This window comes from Rhineura floridana, chromosome 15 (genome assembly GCF_030035675.1).
Source record: "Rhineura floridana isolate rRhiFlo1 chromosome 15, rRhiFlo1.hap2, whole genome shotgun sequence".
NCBI classification, from domain to species: Eukaryota; Metazoa; Chordata; class Lepidosauria; order Squamata; family Rhineuridae; genus Rhineura; species Rhineura floridana.
Window position 1 is genome coordinate 35,647,152 of NC_084494.1, and position 20,008 is coordinate 35,667,159.

Genomic DNA, 20,008 nt, shown 5'->3' on the forward strand with positions numbered 1-20,008 from the left:
TTTACATGCAGCAGAATGAACTGGCAGACTCCTGATGCGGTAGAACCAACATTGCCAGGACAGGTGAAAGATGCCACTTCCGAATGCTCTCCAAGTTTTAAAACAACCACCACCCACTTTATATTGCTTTGCAATGATACGAATAAAACACTGTTGCCCAGTTAGCATCCGAGCGAGTATATAATTTAATTTGATATGCATATTTTATTTAGATACCTGTATGATGTTATCAGAACACAATAACTACAACTTGATCTATAAAGGAAACGTAGTTTGTATATTAGTATACTGTTTTTTGTTAGTTTAAAATTATGGATTTTCTTTTTAATTTATTTGCTGAAGAAAACAAAACACACACACACCCCAAAAAAATCCATGGAAGTAGAAAACTAGTACAGCAAGAAGGAGGCAAGCCCCAAACTCGCTCCTGGTGTACTAGGTTTTTTGCTTGCAGGGATTTATTTTATTTTTAACATTGAGAAACAAAGACCGGCAGGCATACCACATCATCCATCTGAAGTGAATCCATTCTACCACCTCAGGATTCCATCATCCCATGTGTAAACCAGGTCCTAAGCCCAGTTATATGCAACTCCAGCTTCTAGTACCAACTTAAGAAGAGCCTGAGTGCTGGATCAGGCCATTGGCCCATCCAGTCCTGCATCCTGTTCTCACAGTGGCCAACCAGATGCCCCAATGGGAAGTCCGCAAGCAGGACCCGAGCACAAGAGCACCCTCCCCACTTGTGATTCCCGGCAATGTATTCATAGGCAGACTGCCTCCATGGCAGAAGATGGCAAATTCTTGGAGGATAAGGCTAACACTGCAGGTGACAAAGCAGCTCTCACTTTGCAAGGGGAAGGCAAAAGAAGAAACAAGGTCTCTCCTCCCCTCCCAAGTCACAATATGGATTTTTGTTTTGATGATTAGCGTGAGCAGATGCCAGAGGGTGGGGGTTCCATCAACACAAGCACCCTGCAAAAACTTTCTGGAGAAACCAGCTCCTCCCCTTCTTCGACCTTTTCAAAGGGCAAAGAAGACCCCCTCCCAACAAGTGTGTGTGTGCCGGGGGGGGCAAAATCCAGAGGAGTGTAAAACTCCCAGGTCAAATGAGACTGGGGTCTCAGGCTTCCCACATCTGTTTCTTCCCTCCCGGCATTTTGGAGGAACGCAGATGCAAGTCCCCTGTTAATAAATCTAAAGAGAAGAATCCAGAGAGAAAGATTGATTGAGACTCAGTCCAGGACTGCCCATTAGCAATCAATCAAATTACCCTCTCTCTGTGGGGCAAAGGCAGGATGTAATGCTGGCTGGGGAGTGCACAACTCTTTTTTAAAATAGAGCGAGAGAAATGACCATCCCCTTTCCCCAAGGAGCCCCACTGACTCCACGTACGTACGTACCTACGTGTGTGTGTGAGTGAATGAGTGTCTGTTAGGAATGGGGGCAGTGCCGGTGCCAGGCTATTTTGCACCCTAGGCAAGGCTAACTACTTGCACCCCCCCAAAATAATTGCTAACTTCAATTTTCAAAAACAGATGTCTTGTAGAAAGAATGAAAAGCACAAAACTTGAAACTGCTAAATTTATTTCAGTTGCATTTTTTCCAAGGGTTAAAAAAACCTAATCTGTATAAAACTGTGCCCCTCAAAGATCAGTACTGTGCCCCTCTGAGGTCTGCACCCTAGGCGGCTGCCTAGTTGGCCTAATGATAGCACCGGCCCTGAATGGGGGAGAATATCCGCTAAATCGGACTTAGTTCCGGATTTTGACTGAATCTGCCTGTCTGCTGATTTTTTGCGGAGGGTGGTGGCTGTAATCGGCATAGCTTTTTTTCCCCCTGATCCCCCCTCCAATTTTATGTAATTATCTTCATAAATACAATCGCTATTATCCATTAACTTCCATGGATTTACATAAGATTTACGTTAAAAACTACGTTTTGGATTTTTTTGCCACCAAAAAACAACCGGATCAAATCAGCAAGTGCAAAAGCAAGAGGGAACAAAAAAAGGCGGAACACAAGCGGACCGGAACTAGCCAGTGAACCCCATCCTGTGAGAGTGTGTGAGTGTGTGTGTGTGAGTGAGAGAGAGAGACAGAGAGAAAACTTCTATTTCTTATCTGATCCCCAAAATCTACATTCTGCAAAACACAACAAAGAATTTTTTAGCAGATGAATGAGAAAGCTTGTGTCTGGGTTGCCTCCTCTCCCACCATCCTCTGGTACTCAATGGCCCACACAGATTCTTACTCCAAATAAACAGATCCAGAACAAATCACCTCTTGGATCTGGGATCATAGGTCACCAAAACAGCCTCTCCCAACCTGGTGCCTTCCAGATGTTTTACAACTCCCATCAACATGGCTGCGCTGACTAGGGGTGGATGGGAGTTGTAGTCTAAGACATCTGGAGGGCACCGGGTTGGGGAAGGTGGCAGTGGGAAACTATGGCATCAGCACACACACACCCAAGTCCCTGCCCCAAGGAACCTTCATGAGAGAGAGCTGGAAATGACTCAGAGGGGAATAAATGATGAGGCAATAGCAACAGCGGCTGAAAGGGGACAATTGCAGTCCCTTAACAATTGCAATCTTTTGCTGGGTGAATCTTTTGCTGAGCGCTCTTCAGCCACCTCCCTCAACCTTTACCCTAATTACATCCCCCGCACCATAAACCACCCCTTCCTGTCTTTACCGTATCTGCCTGCCCCATGACACCTCCCCCCCTTTATCTCCCCATCTCCAACATACCTGCCATATTTTCATTATTTACCCTGCTGCCTGTCCCACTCAGAGTTTCTGTACTCAGCCTGCTTCCCCCTCCATTAAACCAAAAGCCTCTGGTCCTTTATGGTGTTTACCTGACCTTTCTGCTTAAGCAGTCACCCCTTCTGGCCGCCCACCATTCCTATCAGCATCTGATCAAACTGCACTGAAGCAGGCAGAAGGGTTAAGTGGCACACCCAAGGTATCACAGAGGGAAATGGCAGAGTAATCCCCCTCCCTCAGGTTTCAGTCGACAGTTCATTGAATCATGGAATCATAGAGTTGGAAGGGGCCTACAAGGACGTCAAGTCGGAACCACCTGCTCAGTGCAGAAATCCAACTTAAATTAACTTAAACATTTATTTATTTATATTTATTACATTTATGCCCCGCCTTTCTTTTCATTTTAGAAACATCCCAGACAGGTGGCTGCCCTGCTGCCTCTTGAATGCCTCAAGTGTTGGAGAGCCCACCAGAGCCGGCACCAAAGGGCGGCCAGGTTGGGCTCTGGCTGAGGGCCCCTGTGGCCCAGAGAGGACCCTGAAGTGCCCTTCGTACAGGTGGGAGAGTAGCGGATCGCAGGGAGGGAGCTTCTAGGCTGCCCACCCATTTGCTCACTTCACCTACTCTCTGTCCTGTCTTCTGCTGCTGTGCGCACTGTGTGCGCAGGGCAGCCATCAACCAAGATGGCGGCAGAGGCTTCTTTAAGGGGCTGATGCCCCTACTGACATCTTGGTTGATGGCAGGCATGTGCACGCGCACGTAGCATACTGCGCATGCATGCCATCAACCAAGATGGTGGCAGGGTCATCAGCCCCTTAGAGAATTCTCTGCAGCCATCTTGGTTGATGGCAACCCTGCGTGCACAGCAGTAGGAGGCCGAAGAGAGGTAGGTAGAACAGGCAGGAGCCACACGCCTGGGCAGGCTGGTACCCAAGGGCCTAGTAATGCCTGGCACTGGCCCTGGAGCCCATCACCTCCCTAGGTCATGAGTTCCATTATTGTACCACTCTAACAGTTAGGAAGTTTTTCCTGATGTTCAGCTGTAATCTGACTTCCTGTAACTTGAGCCCAGGAGTGTAGTCATCCAGGGTCGTGGAGGTTAGTAGACCCATCACTTTTTTGGGAGCAGGGCCCCAGCCAGATCCCTAAGTATAAGCCAACTGTCATGAAAGGGACCATGCTAGCCACTAAGAAGGGTCCTTGCCTTTCATGCTGATTGGAGCCAATCAAAGTGAAAGGAGGTGATTCAGCCACAGAGAAGACTCTTCTTAGTAGCTAACACAGGCTCCCCTTTCATGCTGATCAGCTCCTAGGGACATCTGTTGTAGTGATATCTGCCCTGGGTTCCTACTGGCAGGAGGGGCAGGATATAGACAGACAGACAGACAGACAGACAGATGTGGGGACAATACAAAGAGGAAGGGAGATGAAGAAAAGTGGGAAAAGGGCATGACTGTTAGAGGGCATGGTGTGACTATCATTAAGGGACCCTGCACTTCTGAATTTGCCACTACATGACTGCTTGAGCCCATTATTCCGTGTCCTGCACTCTGGGGTCCGGCGCCCTCCTCTGTGTGACAGCCTTTCAAGTTTCCAGTACACCCCCCCACCCATTTAAAAGGGCTTGGACCAGAGGAAGCTGCCCTATGCCAAGTCAGACCAGTGGTCTGTCCAACTCAGTAACTACGCTGAGCAGCAGCACCTCTCCGGGATTCCATACAGAAAGGGGTCTTTCCCCGGTCATACCAGGAGATGCCAGAGATTGAACCTGGGGCCTTCTGCATGCCAATCAGTCATCTGCAGAGTGCGAGGGTCCATGCATACTACAGAACATCTCTCCCCACCCCCGTTCCCAAGTGGCTTCCAATCCAAATGTCAAAAGCGGACACTTAAGAGTCTGAGTGATGCATTTGTATTACGGAGCGACGGTCTTGAACGCTGCCCAGGGTCACAGAGCCCTTGGACTGTGGAAGGACAAGGGAAGACATCAGATGCTGGAGGAGTAAACACAGATGACCACCCACCTGCCAATCTGCCAGTCTCCAAGGCAAGAAAGCACAGGATACATCCCCAGTGGAGAAAGGTGACTCAGCTCTCTTGGCCATATCAGGGTCCTGACTCAGCAAGTCAGCACAGGCCAGGAGGTGCAGAACGGCAAACAAAGCAAGGCTCAGGATTAAGACACGATCAGATTACCATTCTAACTGTTTGGGGTGAGTGTGTCTTCAACAGAATGTTCACCAACAGCACAGCTTCTGTGAGGGAAAGTGAATACAACTTGGAGGTGTACTGAGGAGGTGGGCAGGACTCAAGAAGCCATGTGGAAAGGCGAGAAGCCAAAAGAAGGGGGCAGTGGGCTGAGGAAATGGGGCAAGGCAACAGCTCAGTGATGGAGCAACTGCTTTGCATGCAGAACGTCCCAGGTTCAGTCCCCAGGTAGGGCTGAGAAAGACTCCTGTCTGAAACCAGAGCAGATGTCAATCAGTGTAGCCGCAGTAATGACCAAGATGAGTCAACATACAAGGCAGCAGATAAGGCAGTTTCCAAGTGGGGTTAGGGAAAGAGGGCTGAGAACAGGGAGAAGAGAGAGGAGACAGAAGAGTTGGAGGGAAAACTTATTTATATTTATTTATTATTAAATTCATATCCCACCTTTGCTTCAAGGGGCTTAGGGTGGCGTACAAACAGGGTTCTCCGTCTCCTGATTTTTATCCTCACAACATCCCCGTGAGGTAGGTTAGGCTGAGAGACAATGACTGGCCAAAGGTCACCCAGTAAGCATCATAGCTGAGCGGGGATTTGAGCCCTGGTCTCCCAAGGCCCCAGTCTGATATTGTAACCACTATGCCACACTGCTGAGGGTCACATTGTCTCACGGGGAACCTTCAAGGGCCACATGCCAGTGGTGCATGGGGCCAAAGGGAAAAGAGGGTAGATCACTGGATACAACTCTTACCTTTGTAGAACATGCTACGTTCTAGCCATGCAAGAGTCAGATTTACACACATACACACGCCCTTTTACCTTTTACTTAGGCACAATCTTAAGACTTCATTATTTCCCCAAAAACAGCCTTCACCAACTTGCTGCCCTCCAGATGTTTATGACCGCACCTCCCATCGGTCCCAAACATCTGGAGGGCACCAGGTTGGTGACAGCTGAGCTAAAACAACAAAGAGCCTTACAGTGCCTTGAAGATCAATACATTCATCATTGCATGAGCTTTTGTGGACCAGAGTCTGCTTCATCAGACACACAATGCCTCTGGTTGTTATTTCAGCAGGCTTGTCAGTTTTTTTAATTAGGGCCCCAAGATGATGTGCTTTTTATCTGCTGCTCCTGTTGTGTTTTATTGCACTGTTGTATTGCTGCTGTGGATTGTATTTTTAAAAATGTGTGGCACTGGAACAGGGAGACAAAGCATATTATGGAAGCATTGGATGGATGGATTTTATTGCACGTTTATGAACAACAAAAAAGGGAAGAGTTGCTGATTAAAAAAGAATGGCATTTTAGCTTGTTTTTGTTATATCAGTGTTTAGCCTGACATATGAAACTCAGATATTTGGGATACATCAATATCAAAATAAAGGTGTTTCAACACTGCAATAGGTTAATCACACAATCAACAGCAGGCAGGCCCTTGACCACACCACGACTTGGAGGGCTGTTCTAGGAGGAGCCATTTCCTGTCCCTCTACCACCCAGCTCTGCTATACCCTAAGATTTTGGGCAGAGGGCCTTTTTAGGCTCTTCTTTTTCCACCCGTCAAAAAGGTTAAGGCAAAAGCTTCAAGGGTGCAATTATAATTCTCCCATATAAAAACGTAAGAAGAGCCTGGCTGCTGGATCAAGCCAAAGGCTCATCTAGTGCAGCATCCTGCTCCCAGGGGCCAATCAGATGCCTACAATAGCAACACTTCCACCGCACTAATATGTGATAAAAAAATTAGGCCCCCAAATGCATGTTTGGCTAAAGGTCGCTTCTGGGCCTGAAGAGGTTGAAAGCTTCTGCATTAGGGGAGTCTGGTGTGGTGATCCATGGATGAAAGAACTAGAGGAAGGGTTCCTAAGAACAAGGATCAATAAATAAGACAGCAGCAACGCACATCTGAGCCCCCAAACCTCTCAGTTTACAAGTTAAGTGCTGGGGGCACCCTTCCTTCGTCAGCAACTCCCCAGGACTTTGATGCCTAGACAGACAGCCCACCAAAGAAGAAAAGAAACCACGGGCATCTCTAAACCAAACTGTCATTATTTTGCAGGAGAGATTCCATGAGTTTGAACGGGAAAAGGCCCTGGCGTAGTAGTGGCGCATCTGCTTTGCCTATAGAGGTCTCCAGGTTCAATCCCCTGACATCTCCAGGTAGGGCTGAGAGAGACCCTTGTGTGAAATCCTGGAAGGCTACTGCCTGTCAGTGCAGACAATACTGAGTTAGACAGATGATCTGGCTCAGCATAAGGCAACTTCCTATGCATACCAGAAATATTGGTCTGCACAGTGAAAGTGGATTAAAGCATTCTGTCGCAACAAACAATGGCGTTTTTGCTGTTAGGAAAGTGATGGGAAACTCATTAAGAAATGTGGGACAGCAACCAATTGATGGGGAGACGTATAACCTCCCCAGAACAAATCAGGATGACAGTTCATTGGCTATAACCAATACTCAATAAGGAGTAGGCATTGTATAAGCTCTGCAGAAGCAAACCCGATTGCACATTCCATAAACAGGTTGCCCGGAAGAGCTCCAAGGTTGCACCCAGAATTATGCACTGATAAGTCAGTGTCTGTGCACTGGCTTAATTTAGTCCCATCACGCACGCGCATGCGCACGCGCATGCGCACACACACGCGCACACACACACACACACACACGCGCACGAGAGAGAGAGAGAGAGAGTGCAGAATTCTAGACTTTGTGGGCCATACATTTGCCATAGCTTTAACGTAGAGATGCCTTGATTTTTAAAAAAAATTAAATAAGGCAGAATTCTCATCCTATATTAACATTTAATACTTAATCACTGAATAGCTGCCACTTCAACAACAGGCAGTGAAGTTGTTTTTTTTTAAATCCCACTGTGAAATAAGCATTTTCAGACCCAATCTCCACCCCTCGTTTTGACTCCTCTCACTGTACTGGTCGAGTCAAAGGCAATCTCTCCCTCTCCTCTTCCCACCCTGACTTTTTAACCAAGAAGTTTAGTAGATGCATTTGGAAATAGTAGTGTCCAATTTGGAGAGAGCTTTCTACTGCGATGCTCATAACCTTCATCCAAGGGTCCTTGTGATATCCCTACACACGCACGCACACACGCACACACACCCTGCCCACAATACATGAAAAGCACCACTCACTAGCTCATGAGACTGTTGCATCTTGTACGGTTCATCTTATATGACCCTTCAGATCCAGTATTCACTGCAAGAATCCTAGCAGCCAGATGATACTAAGTAATCCATTGGAAACTGCCACTGGTGTACTGGCGGACCATGTTTAATGCCTCAACACAAATCAGGAAGGGCTGTACCTCAGTTGTAGAAACTGAGAGCATGGTCTGAAGTCACAACCTGGCAAAACCTAAGCTGTTCTCGGCCCGGCCAGTATCCGCTTGAGAACCTCATTTATAACCCTCATTCTTTTAGTCCCAAGGAAGAAAGGTGGAATATAAATATAATATGCAAGTAAAATGGTACCATTTACTACTCCTTAAAAGGTCATTTTGCACAGCTCCCTGTGTTCCTAATTAGTCATATCTTAATTTCCATAGAGGTAGGCGTGTTAGACTACTGAAGTACATTACAAACGTTATTGCACAAGCGTTCATGGACCAGACTCCATCTGATCAGATGCATGGATGCAATTCCCAGTTTCAGCTAAGATGGTTCAGGGGTGAGGTGTTGGGGGAGGAGAAGGAAGCAATCAAGTTGAAAGGAAGACAAAATGCAAAAAGCACAGATAGTGACAATTCAGTTAGAGCTGGAATGTCTTCAAGATAAGCACAATGGCTCTTTGCAAAACAATAATAGTAGGTGATAAAGAAGGATCAGCTTGACAATCAATGTATGCAGTAGGAAAGGAAACCATTGCCTCTATTCAGACCCAAATGAAGAGAGTTGAACTTCTTGATTAATTGCAATTAATTGCACTTGGAGCCTCCCTTTTACATTCATAAGAACATAAGAAGAGCCTGCTGGATGAGGCCAGTGGCCCATCTAGTCCAGCACCCTGTTCTCACAGTGGCCAACCAGGTGCCCACGGGAAGCCTGCAACAGTACCTGAGTGCAAGAGAACTCTCCTCTCTTGCGGTTTTCAGCAACTGGTCTTTGGAAGCATGCTGCCTCTGACTATGGTGGCAGAGCACAGCCATCATGGCTAGTAGCCACTGATAGCCTTAACCTCCATGAGTTTGGCTAATCCTCTTTTAAAGCCATCCAAGCTGGTGGCCATCCCTGCCTCTTGTGGGAGCAAATTCCAGAGTTTAACTCTGCCCTGCGTGAAGAAGTCCTTTCTTTTGTCTGTCCTGAATCTTCTGACATTCAGCTTCATTGGATGTCCATGAGTTCTAGCGTTATGAGAGAGGGAGAAAAGCTTTTCTCTACCCGCTTTCTCCATGCCATGCATAACTTTATATGCTTCTATGATGTCACCTCTCTAAACTAAAAAGCCCCAAATGCTGCAGCCTTTCCTCATAGGAGAGTTGCTCCATCCCCTTGATCATTCTGGTTGCCCTTTTCTGAACCTTTTCCAGCTCTACAATATCCTTTTTGAGGTGAGGCAACCAGAACTGTACATGGTATTCCAAATTCCTTTGTCAAAGAAGGGCCACCTTAAGATCAGCGGCAGACTGCAGACTGAATTGCTCTCATAATGGTTTATAAATATTGCCACTTCTGATGTCCGATTTTATAATTAGTTATTTTGTGTAGGGAATGGCCTCTTTGTAGAAAGCAGAAGGCATATATCAATTGGAAACTATTTATCTATGTATTTATTACATTTAAATCCCACCTTGTGCTCCAAGGTGGCATATATAGTTCTCTCCCCTCCTCATTTTATCCTCATAACAACCCTGTCATGTAGGTTTGGCAGAGAGAGAGAGAGAGAGAGAGAGAGAGAAGAGAGAGAGAGAGAGAGAGAGAGAGAGAGATTAGCTCAACATCTCCCAGTGAGCTTCATGGCTGAGTGGGGATTTGAACTCTAGTCTCCCAGGTCCTAGTCTGACACTAATCACTATACCATACTGCCTCTCAGCAGTGTGAATGAACCATATGAAAGGTACCTTATCTCTTAAAAGTTAAAAATCCTGAAATACTTCTAAAGAGTTAGACATGATGTGCTTTTCAAAATGTAAGCCTTCCCTTGCTTAGCCAGTGGATTAGATCAGCCTTTGCCAACCTGGTGCCCTCCAGATATCTAGGATTGCAGCTTTCATCAGTCACAGTCAACTTGGCCAATGGTCAGGAATTATGGGAGTTGTAGTCCAGCAATGTCTGGAGGGCACCACATTGGCTACCCCGCATCTAGGAGACAAAAAGTCCTGTATATCAGTCAGCTCTCCACCTCTCTGAAAAAAGTCACTGGGTGATCAGGATCACCAGATGCGTGATGTGATCTCCCTTCTAAGCACTTGGGTTTATCATACAAAAACTGACATACATGTGCAACGGTACAGTCTTCTGCGTAAAGCAAAAGAGCAGCCCCAGAAACCATTTTTTGTCTCCCACTTCTGGGAGGGCAGGGTCATAGAATCATAGAATAGTAGAGTTGGAAGGGGCCTATAAGGCCATCAAGTCCAACCCCCTGCTCAATGTCTTCCCCCTCCCCGCTTGCATTTTGCCTAGTCTACCAGAGTAAGTGAACCATCCTAATTCACGCGGGCTGAAAATTTCTCCTGCATCTCCCCCCCGCCTCCAATTTCCCAACAAATAACAAGAAAATAAATTGCATTCAAAAATTATCAAGGGAAAGAGAAATTGTTGGTGAAATTCTGCTGGCTGGGGTGAGGGTTTTTGCCGTGCTTAATGTATGTTTGAGGTGGCTGAGGGGGTGTTTGCGAGGGCCTCCTCTTTCATTCTGCAAATCATCTCTGTGGTGGTCTGCAGCCTTCCTGGGTGCCTGTGCTTCAGTTAAAGCCCATTGCGAGGTAACTCCTCCCATAGAGGCTCTCTCCAGTCAGGAAGCCAGAGCATCCGGGGATGCTGCATAAATGCTTCCTGGGAAGAAAACCACACACACGCCCCTTGACCGCCTCGCAAGGATAAGGTGAGCTCAACACCCCGCACCTACCACAATCCTAAAGTACATCAAGAAGGAAGCAGAAAAATGGAAGCCTCGACTTTCACAGAGCAAGAACACTTTCAAAAAGTTTCAGCACCGCGCTAATCCTCACCATGCCAACTGGACCAAGGCAGGGGGTGGGTGGGCAGGACTCCCTTTGCACCCCCAGAATATCAGTGTTAACTGCAGAGATGGAGAGTCAAGGGGCCAGAAGTCTCTGGATGAAATATGTTGGCCAGGGGAAAACACACCCTTCAGGAGATGAGCTCTAAAATTGGTAGAACGTGCTCACACCACATAGAATCATAGAATAGTAGAGTTGGAAGGGGCCTATAAGGCCATCGAGTCCAACCCCCTGCTCAATGCAGGAATCCAAATCAAAGCATTCCCAACAGATGGCTGTCCAGCTGCCTCTTGAATGCCTCCAGTGTCATAGAGCCCACTACCTCTCTAGGTAATTGGTTCCATTGTCGTATGGCTCATGAAAGGCAGCCTTCTCTAACCTGCTGGGTCGGGTGATGGCAATTGTAGTCCAAAACTGCTGGAAGGCATCTGGCTGGGGAAGGCGGATTCCGGGTGTTCCTAGTCCTACAGGACAGACTTAGGCTGCTTTAATAGCAGTCCTCCCTTCCCAGGGAAGCTCAAGAATTGCAGTTCTGTGTTGGTTGGGTAGATGAAGGATTGCTCATGAGTGCAGAGATGTTCTCAGCACCTCCTAGAAAACTACAGCTCCCAGGATGCTTTAGATAAAGCTGGTAAGAAATCAGTATAAATCTGGAATGCAGTTAACATCCTCTGATAGCTGAAAATATGGGCATGTGAGATTCGACACTTGATTCCAATTGGTGGGATTTTGAAGTTTGGGCTAACGGCTGCTTTACTGAGATTAGTACTTGGTGTGTCGTTAGGTGCTGCAAACTTCCCCATTATTCTCTCTCAAGCTGTGCCCCTTGTCAACGGATTTTCAAAAGGCAGCCAAACACAAGGATTGTCATGCAGTGCCTTGTGTAAGTCAGCATTCTCCTCCCAGCACCCAGTTTATGGTCCACAGAGATACACTACTCCTGGACAGAGAGGCTCTATTTAACTATCTCAGGTACAGTCATTGTCTACTGGTCTCCAGACTTTTTTTTAAAAGCAAAATGAACCATACTCTGTATATTTGAAGTGTCAGTTGCTTGGAGAAAAGAGAGGTGGGGTGGAAGAGAATCATAAGCCAATGTGTTAGGAAACGGATTATTTCAGACTATATGATCAGCTCCATACCCTGTGGCAGCGAGTTCCACTGATGAACACACACAATAAATATAATCTCTCTCATACACACCCATGTATATACATTGTGAGCAAAGTATCCCATCTTCCCCCCCAAAACCAAGTTGGGGCTGGGAGGACGTCCCAGCAACCCGCAGCCCCTCCCAGCCACCTTCCCTGACTGAGCCACCTCCAGGCCTGGGAAGAGAACCCAGGCGTCCTGTCCTGTCCTAGCCTAGCCTTGCCCTGCCCCCCCTCCAGGAGCCCAAGAACTTCCTTTTATGCTCCGAAGCGCGCTTGGCCGTCTGGCTGGCCTTGTGCAGCAGAGGGAAAGGACCAGGGGGAGCGATCTGAGGGGAGGCGGTCTTGCGGGGGGGGGGGCGCGGGGAAGGCGAGGCATCGCCCCCCGTGGGGAGGATCCTGCTCTCCCCGTTGCTCGAAACGAAGCGCCACGAGCCCAAGAAAACAGGGGAAACGACGGGGAGAGACATCCTGCGTGCATTTGCGGAGGGGGGGGCGCCACACAGGCAGGCGCCGCTGACATTTCTTGCAAGTCTCCAAGCCCATTATTAAAATCGCAGAGAATCCGACTCGGTCCCCCAGTCCCGTGAAAGCCTTCTAGCTCAGCCTCTTAAAAAAATAATAAGAAGAAATCAATCGTTGCTCTCTGGCCGCCGTGCAAGAAATTGGGGGATCAGGCAGAAATGCAGCCGATACGATCTCTCCCGAAGAACGTTGCAGAGGGATCTCTCCCCCTTCCCCCCCCTCACGCCGTTGTAACTAACTCTCTCTTCCCCTCGCCTCCAAATTCGGGTGCCAGGGGACTTTCTCCTCAGATAAGCCGTGCGCAGGATCGCGGCCTCGACGAAGCCCTTTTTGGCTCCCCCCTCCTCCCGTTTTAACCCTCTCAGGCGCCCCGCCACACGGTAGGTACGGACCTGCCCTGCTGCAGAGCCCCCTTCCCTTGCGCCGCCGCCCCCAAGCGCCCCGAAGTCTTCTCCCTCCCACCCCCGCAAAAGAACCCAGCACCGCCCCCTACTCCGGACCGGCCCCGGAGCCCCGCGCCAGGAGGATGGGCTTTTTTGGGGGGGAAAGGCTCCCGCCAGCCCGGACAATGGGGCTCCCTCTCTCCCACTGGCTTGCTCGCTCACCAGCTGGTCCTCCGGAGCCGCCTCCCCGCCGCCGTCGCCGCCGCTTCCAGCCTCGCCATCTCCCTGCTTGGTCGAGGACTCGGCGGCGATGCGCAGCGCCTGCCTGACGCGGCGCTCCTGGCGCTCCCGCAGCAAATGCAGCTCACACAAGCCGGCCAAGGTGCCTTCCAGCCAGCCGCGGAGCCGGCTCCGCTCCGGGCTGACGGGGAACGAGAACGCCCGAATCATCCTCCTGCCAGCGAGCGAGCCCCGCGGACGGCGCCTGCTGCAACTCCCGCTCCGAAAAGCCAAGCAGCGCTAAGGCGTCCTCCGGTGCGCTCCCGCCGCTGCAGCTCCGGCGCTGTCACCGTCTCATCTGCATAATAATACTTATTGGCTAGCCTGCCGGGGCTGATTTGCATACGCAGCCCTCCACTGGCTGCTCCCGCTCCCATGGCCACACCTCCCATTCAAACAATTGGCCCTTCTCTCGCACTTCTGTTTTGCATAATATCCCTGCCAGAGAAGTTATTGGCTCGCCCGGCTTCGCTTTACTTACGAAGCCACGCCCCCTGTAGGCTTATTGGTATCCCTGTGTTGAGTTTAACGTGCCTGGCCGCGCCCAGAATTGGAAACATTGGCCTACCTGAGAGTCTGTATTTGCATGGCCGCCCTGAAATCAAGCCATTGGCTCTTCTCCCTTGGTTTCTCCAGTTTGGCCACACCTTTGAGCCAAGCTATTGGCCCGCGAGCAAAAGAAATCTACGTAGCCACACCCTGGAGCCGAGCCATTTACTCACCCGCCTTACTTTATCTGCATAATAAACTCCGCCCCTTTCCTTGATTTGAAGGAGCCGTTGATTCAAGCCATTCATCCTCCCAGCCCACCTTATCTGCATAACCACGCCCTCCAATTGCTCCATTGGCTCGCTGACCCTAATTTACCTAGACACAAGCTATTGACACTGCAGAATTCCTTCCTCTGAAATTGAACCATTTATGTTAACGCTGTGTGAAAGCTCTATCACTCTCTTCCATGAGCTTGTCTTTTGGGTCAAAATCCCTTTCCTCTTTTAATTCCTTCCCGGACCCGGTTGTATATCCCTGGTCTCCCTCCCGCTCCCTCAACCTGCCAATAATACTTGGGAGGGTAATAGGCACGATCTCACCCTCCGCTATCAATCGCCATCCCGTCCATGTCCCGCCTCCCCATTGATAGAAGAGTAACCCCGCCCACCGGCGTGTGTGTGAGTTGAAAAGCTTTGCACTTCGCCCATCGAGGAGGCCTTTCTTTTTCCTGAATGAACGAGGCACTGATCAGCCCAAATTTCTTTTCCTCTAGATTTTCACCATCACCACCACCTCCCTTCGCCTAGCAGTGCAGTCCTTTTTCTCCAAGGTTCTCCAGAAGGTGCAACTCTACCTAAAGGAAGATGGGGGAACACATTGGGAACGCAGCTTTGTACAGGGGTGGGGAACCCTTTTCCAGCCTGAGGGCCACCTTCCCTTCTGGAAAACCTTCCGAGGGCCATATGCCAGTGGCAATGAATGGGGCAATGAATGTGTTATGCCTTTGTACAGCCAGCTGCTTTCTACACTAATGGTGTAGCCATCCAGGGGCGCAGGGGATCCTCGACCCCTTACATTTTTGAGAGCAACGTTCTAGCTGGGCTCCTATGTGTCCAGCATCCTGCGAGCCAATCAGCATGAAAGGGCAGTGTGTTAGCCTCTAAGAAGAGACTTCTATCTTGCTTCCTTATTGTTTCCTGCTGACTGGGGCCAGTCAGAGTGAAAGGCGTTCCTATTTGTTCCTACTTCAAAAAGCCAAAGCGTGGAGAGTGAGAATTCTGTAATTGCAGAAGAAGAGACAGTGAATCCTGATGGTAGCATCCCATCTACATCTTCAAGCAGTTGGGTAGCAGCAGGAGATAAATATGGGCTTGGCTGTGGTTATCAAGACGGCAGGTCTGAATTTGTCACTATGCTGCTGCTTCACATGCCCCTCCATACGCTCCATCCAGACAACCAAGAGGCATGAACAGAGTTCAAGGCCCCATTCTAGCCAGGCAAAAACACTCAAGGAGAATGCCAGCAGGCCAGGGCTAGGGATGATGCAGAGGGCCATACAGGGAGGCCTGGAGGGCCACATTCAGCTTCTGGGCCTTGAGGTTCTCTGTTTATCCCCCTTATCTGATATGGGTTGATGGAGGGGTTATTTTTGCACCCCAAGCACAATATCCAGTCCTGTGAAGATCTCATACACAAAAGCCTCCTGTTAGGAAGTGCATTTGGGAACCTGCCTGCCCAGCCTGTGGCCCTTTCTGTCTCCAGCTGAGCCATTCGAATGCCAGGGGAAGTGTGGGGAAAGATAATTCCTTGTTCCTAACCGTCTAGAGAACGTAGAATCCTTTCGTGTTTGACACCCCAGTGCTAACTTAATAGTCTCGGTGGCAAATGACTTTTCCTGTTTGGAAAAGAAAATAGGTGACAGATACAATCTGTGTTTTGAACCCAGATGTGAACACAGGAAGTTGCCTTGTGTCCCCGGTCTATCTAGCTCAGTATTTTTACACTGACTGGCAGCAGTAGCTCTACAGCATTTCAGACAGAGAACATTCCTCGCCCTACCTGGAGGTGCTGGGGACAGTAGCATAGTGGCAAATTCAGAAGTGCAGGGTTCCTTCAGGTTAGTCACAGCCACGTCCCCTTTTCTGCTGCTGGGTTAAGATGAGATCCTTGTTAATTCCTTCTCCCACAACAATACATATATGGCTAGGAGCCAATAAGCATGAAAGGGGAGAGTGTTAGCTGCTATGAAGAGTCTTCTCAGTAGCTGACTCACCTCCTTTCTACTCTGATTGGCTCCAATCAGCAGGAAAGGACAAGAAAGCCTGCTAGAAGACTCTTCTCAGGGGCTAACATGTTCCCCTTTCATGCTGATTATCTCATAGGATGCTGGGACCCTGGTTTTTAAAACGTAAGGGGTCTAAGACCCCCTGAGACCCTGGACAACTACACCCTGGCTGGGGATTGAACCTGAGGCCTTCTGCATGCACTACAGATGCTTTACTGCTGAGTTTTGACCACATAGGTTTGATGGGGGGGGCTGTGAAAGTCGGATGCCACGTCAAGAGGATTTGTTTTCCTAGAATGTATGTGTGTGTGTCTGTGTTGGGGCACTCCATTCTTATTCTCTCTCCTTCTCTCCCTACTGACCTCTGGCTTCTCATCTCATCCCATCACTCCATTTTCCTCATCACTGCCTTTTCCAACTCTCTCAGTCACTCCCATTTCGGCTCATAACCTGCGTATGCAACCATACATTCACAGCACCTTACATTTACCCATCACAGAGCTACAATTCCCAAGCAACCTCTAACAACCTACAGTTTCCAGGATTTTTGGGGGGGGGAGGATTTGCTTTAACTGTATGGTGCATACGTAGCCATAGAGCTGAAAGAGGGGGTGGGAAAGGGCTTCCCTGTTCTCCACTTCCTCTTTCACCTTTACAAGCTTTTCAAGGGGAGAAAAAAAGGAGAACCACCTTCAACACCTCTTGAGAAAGGTGGCTGCGAGTGTGGGAGACGGGCTGCAGAGTGTTAGCAGGCACCAGGGGAAATTCTCTAGGACATGTTGGTGACCCCAGGGCCAGAAAGTGGGATTCTGGTACGAGTAAAGGCCATCTTCGGTGACCATAGATCTAAGAAGCAGCAGAGACAAATTGGATAAAATTGCATATCCCAGCACACTCACATCAAGCTGGTGTCCTCCAGATGTTTTGGACTACAACTCCCATCAGCCCCAACCAGCATATACCGTCCCATTGTTCTGGCATACTGGCTGGTCCTTGACCCAAATAAATTTATTTACAATTGTTCTGGCATATACAATCCCATTTTTCTAATCCTGGCTCAAAGGAGGAGCTTGCAAACCAGGAATAAACTATTTTTCTATTCTTGACAGCATACATCATGCCAACCTTTAGGAGGAATTTGGATTCCTGCATTGAGCAGGGGGTTGGGCCTGATGGCCTTACAGACCCCTTCCAACTCTATGAAGCTGAGTGTTAACAGGTAGCTAGTTCTGAAAAGCAAGAAAAAGGTCATTAGGGAGAATTTGCCCACTGGAAGAAAAAGAGCACTTGATGATACTCAGCCAAATAAAACACGCCTTGTCGAGTTTTGCTGTGCTGTCCACTGAAAACCTTTGCCTCAATCTGCCCAGACAATTTTGAAGAAAACACGTTTGCTGGATGCAGGGAAAAACTGTGTTGGCATCAAGGACAAAGTAGTCCTTTTCAGCAGCCTAACTAATGGGGCTAGAGAGAAGCTGCATGGACCTCCCCCCCCCGCCCCAGTTTTGATGGGTTGCCTATTAGCCATTGCCGTTGATTGGGGAAATAATCGTCGCCGTTGGAGGATGGCACTAAAAATATGCAGGTCGCGGCAATGGTTCAAACAGCAGCAAGAAAAGAGGCTGGCGGAAGTGACAGTGACACAGAGAGCAACAATGGTTTATAAATGGTTGTGATAATAATAGTGCGAGGATGGTAGCCATGGTGATGGAGAAGATGGTAGCCATGACAATGGAAGGTGAAGGGGGTGGCAGGCGGCAGTGGGGACAGTGAGAAATAATAGAGGCTACCGTGGTGAATCTTTTGTAAAACCCAGGAGTAACTGCAAGGCCAGCAATGGCTTCTGGTGAGCTGTGGTGAAAAGGCCCTTGTTTTTCACCATTAGGTTGTGATTAGGGCTGCCTGAAGCAGGTGCTGTTGAGACATTTGAAGTGCACAGTCCTGTTAATTACTTGCTGCAGTTTTCATGGCAAGTGGAAATAGGGCCCCAATTCACTTGCGGGAATGATAAGCGGCACAAGCTAAGGAGCTGGAATGAGGCTGCTATGTTGTGTAAAGCACACAAGGCACATATCCATTCCGGGTGGGCTTTTTTTTTTTTTTAAGTGGTGGAGCTTTTCTTTTTTTTTTTTTTTTCAATAATTTTTATTCAGATTTTCATAAAACATACAAGACAAAATCATAAAACATTCAAAGACAAAAAACAAAATCAAAAATAGTTAAACAAAAAGAAAAAAAGAAAAAAAAAAAACAAAAATAAAAAAATAAAGAGTAAAATATTGACTTCCCATTTGTCAAAGATCAAATCAGTTATAAGTCTATAATATATAACAATCCTGTCTCTTAAGTCATATTATAAAATCACTTTCCTCCAGTAGTTATCTTACTTAATCATCAAATCTCATAAACATTACTTTATTCTTTCCACAAAAAGTCAAAGAGAGGTTTCAATTCTTTAAGAAATATATCTATCAATTTTTTTTCCAGATAAGCATATCGATTAATCCATCTCATTACTAATTATGATAATCTTATTGTCATAACCATAGTCAAAATAAACATTTCAATTAATCCATCACTTCAGAATCTGTTAGGTTCAATAATTTCAGTAGCCATTGTTCTATTATCTCTATTAGTTCCATTTTCCATCTTCCATCTTCAGTAGTCTTGTTAAGTCCAGTAATTTCAATATCCAATCTTCCATTATCAGTATTCCATAATAATCTTGCTGTCAAAGCCATAGTCATATAGTAAGAGTCTGATGGGAATTACCTCTATCCCAAATATTTTCTTGCCATCCATTCTGAATAGGTTGCTGAAATACTGCTGTAAAATCATATCTCTGTTCTTTTTTTCAAAATACACTGGGTCATCTCTTAAAAGTTTTTCCATTGTCACATGGCTGCAGTTAATTCCATAGATTTTCTCTATATTGGGCTCCATCACATCATTCCAGTCCAGAAGATTATCCATGCCATTGATAACTTTATCTCTAGAATCTTCATTCATTTCTTCAGAGATAACATTGAGTTCCAAACAATAGATTTTATTTCTAAAGTCCATAGACTCCAAATCTTGTTCCTGTTCCACATTGGTTCCAATCTCCGGGATCTCCTCTCTCACAGGGACCCCTATTCCAGTCTCCGGGGTCTCCTCTCTCACAGGGACCCCTGTTCCAATCTCCGGGGTCTCCTCTCTCACAGGGACCCCTTCCAGGGTCACCTCTCTCACAGGGACCCTTATATCTTTAATCTCCTGCTTCATTTTACTCAATTCAATTTTCGTTATCTCAATCTCATCCATTATTTTCTGAAACATAGTTATTTCCAGATTTTCAGCCACTTTCTTAATTGCCATTTTAAAAGAAAAATATAGGAAAACCACTTCTTATTTCAGCAACAATTGGGTTAATACTCCAGACTTGGTGACATCACAGTATAAACAGAGCAGACAGCCTTATCTCTCCAATAGTTAAGTAAACAAAATGCAGTTCCCAGGATCGAAACAATTAATGGCAATCGTCAAGAAACAGATTCGTCAAAATAAAATAGACCAAAAAGAGAGTAGTCTCAAAACAGTATAATATTTTTCAAAATAAAAATCTGGAATAGAAATCCCTCTTCTGTGTATATCTTTAGAATGCAAATCCAGGACAGCTTTTTGCAACAAAAACAGAGATAAGCTATTAATTAGTGCGTAGCAGAGAGAAGTTATGGCT

The 20,008-nt window shown here is 47.4% G+C and overlaps 1 protein-coding gene across 1 annotated transcript in view; it reads right to left on the minus strand.

Annotated features, from left to right (window-relative positions):
- Positions 1 to 13,786, minus strand: part of DACT3 (dishevelled binding antagonist of beta catenin 3) — a 33,192-nt gene extending 19,406 nt beyond the window's left edge. The window contains exon 1 of the mRNA XM_061596643.1: positions 13,458 to 13,786. Coding sequence (XP_061452627.1) covers positions 13,458 to 13,685 — 228 coding nt within the window. The 5' untranslated portion in view covers positions 13,686 to 13,786. The remainder of the gene's footprint in view (positions 1 to 13,457) is intronic.
- Positions 13,787 to 20,008: the final 6,222 nt, after the last annotated feature.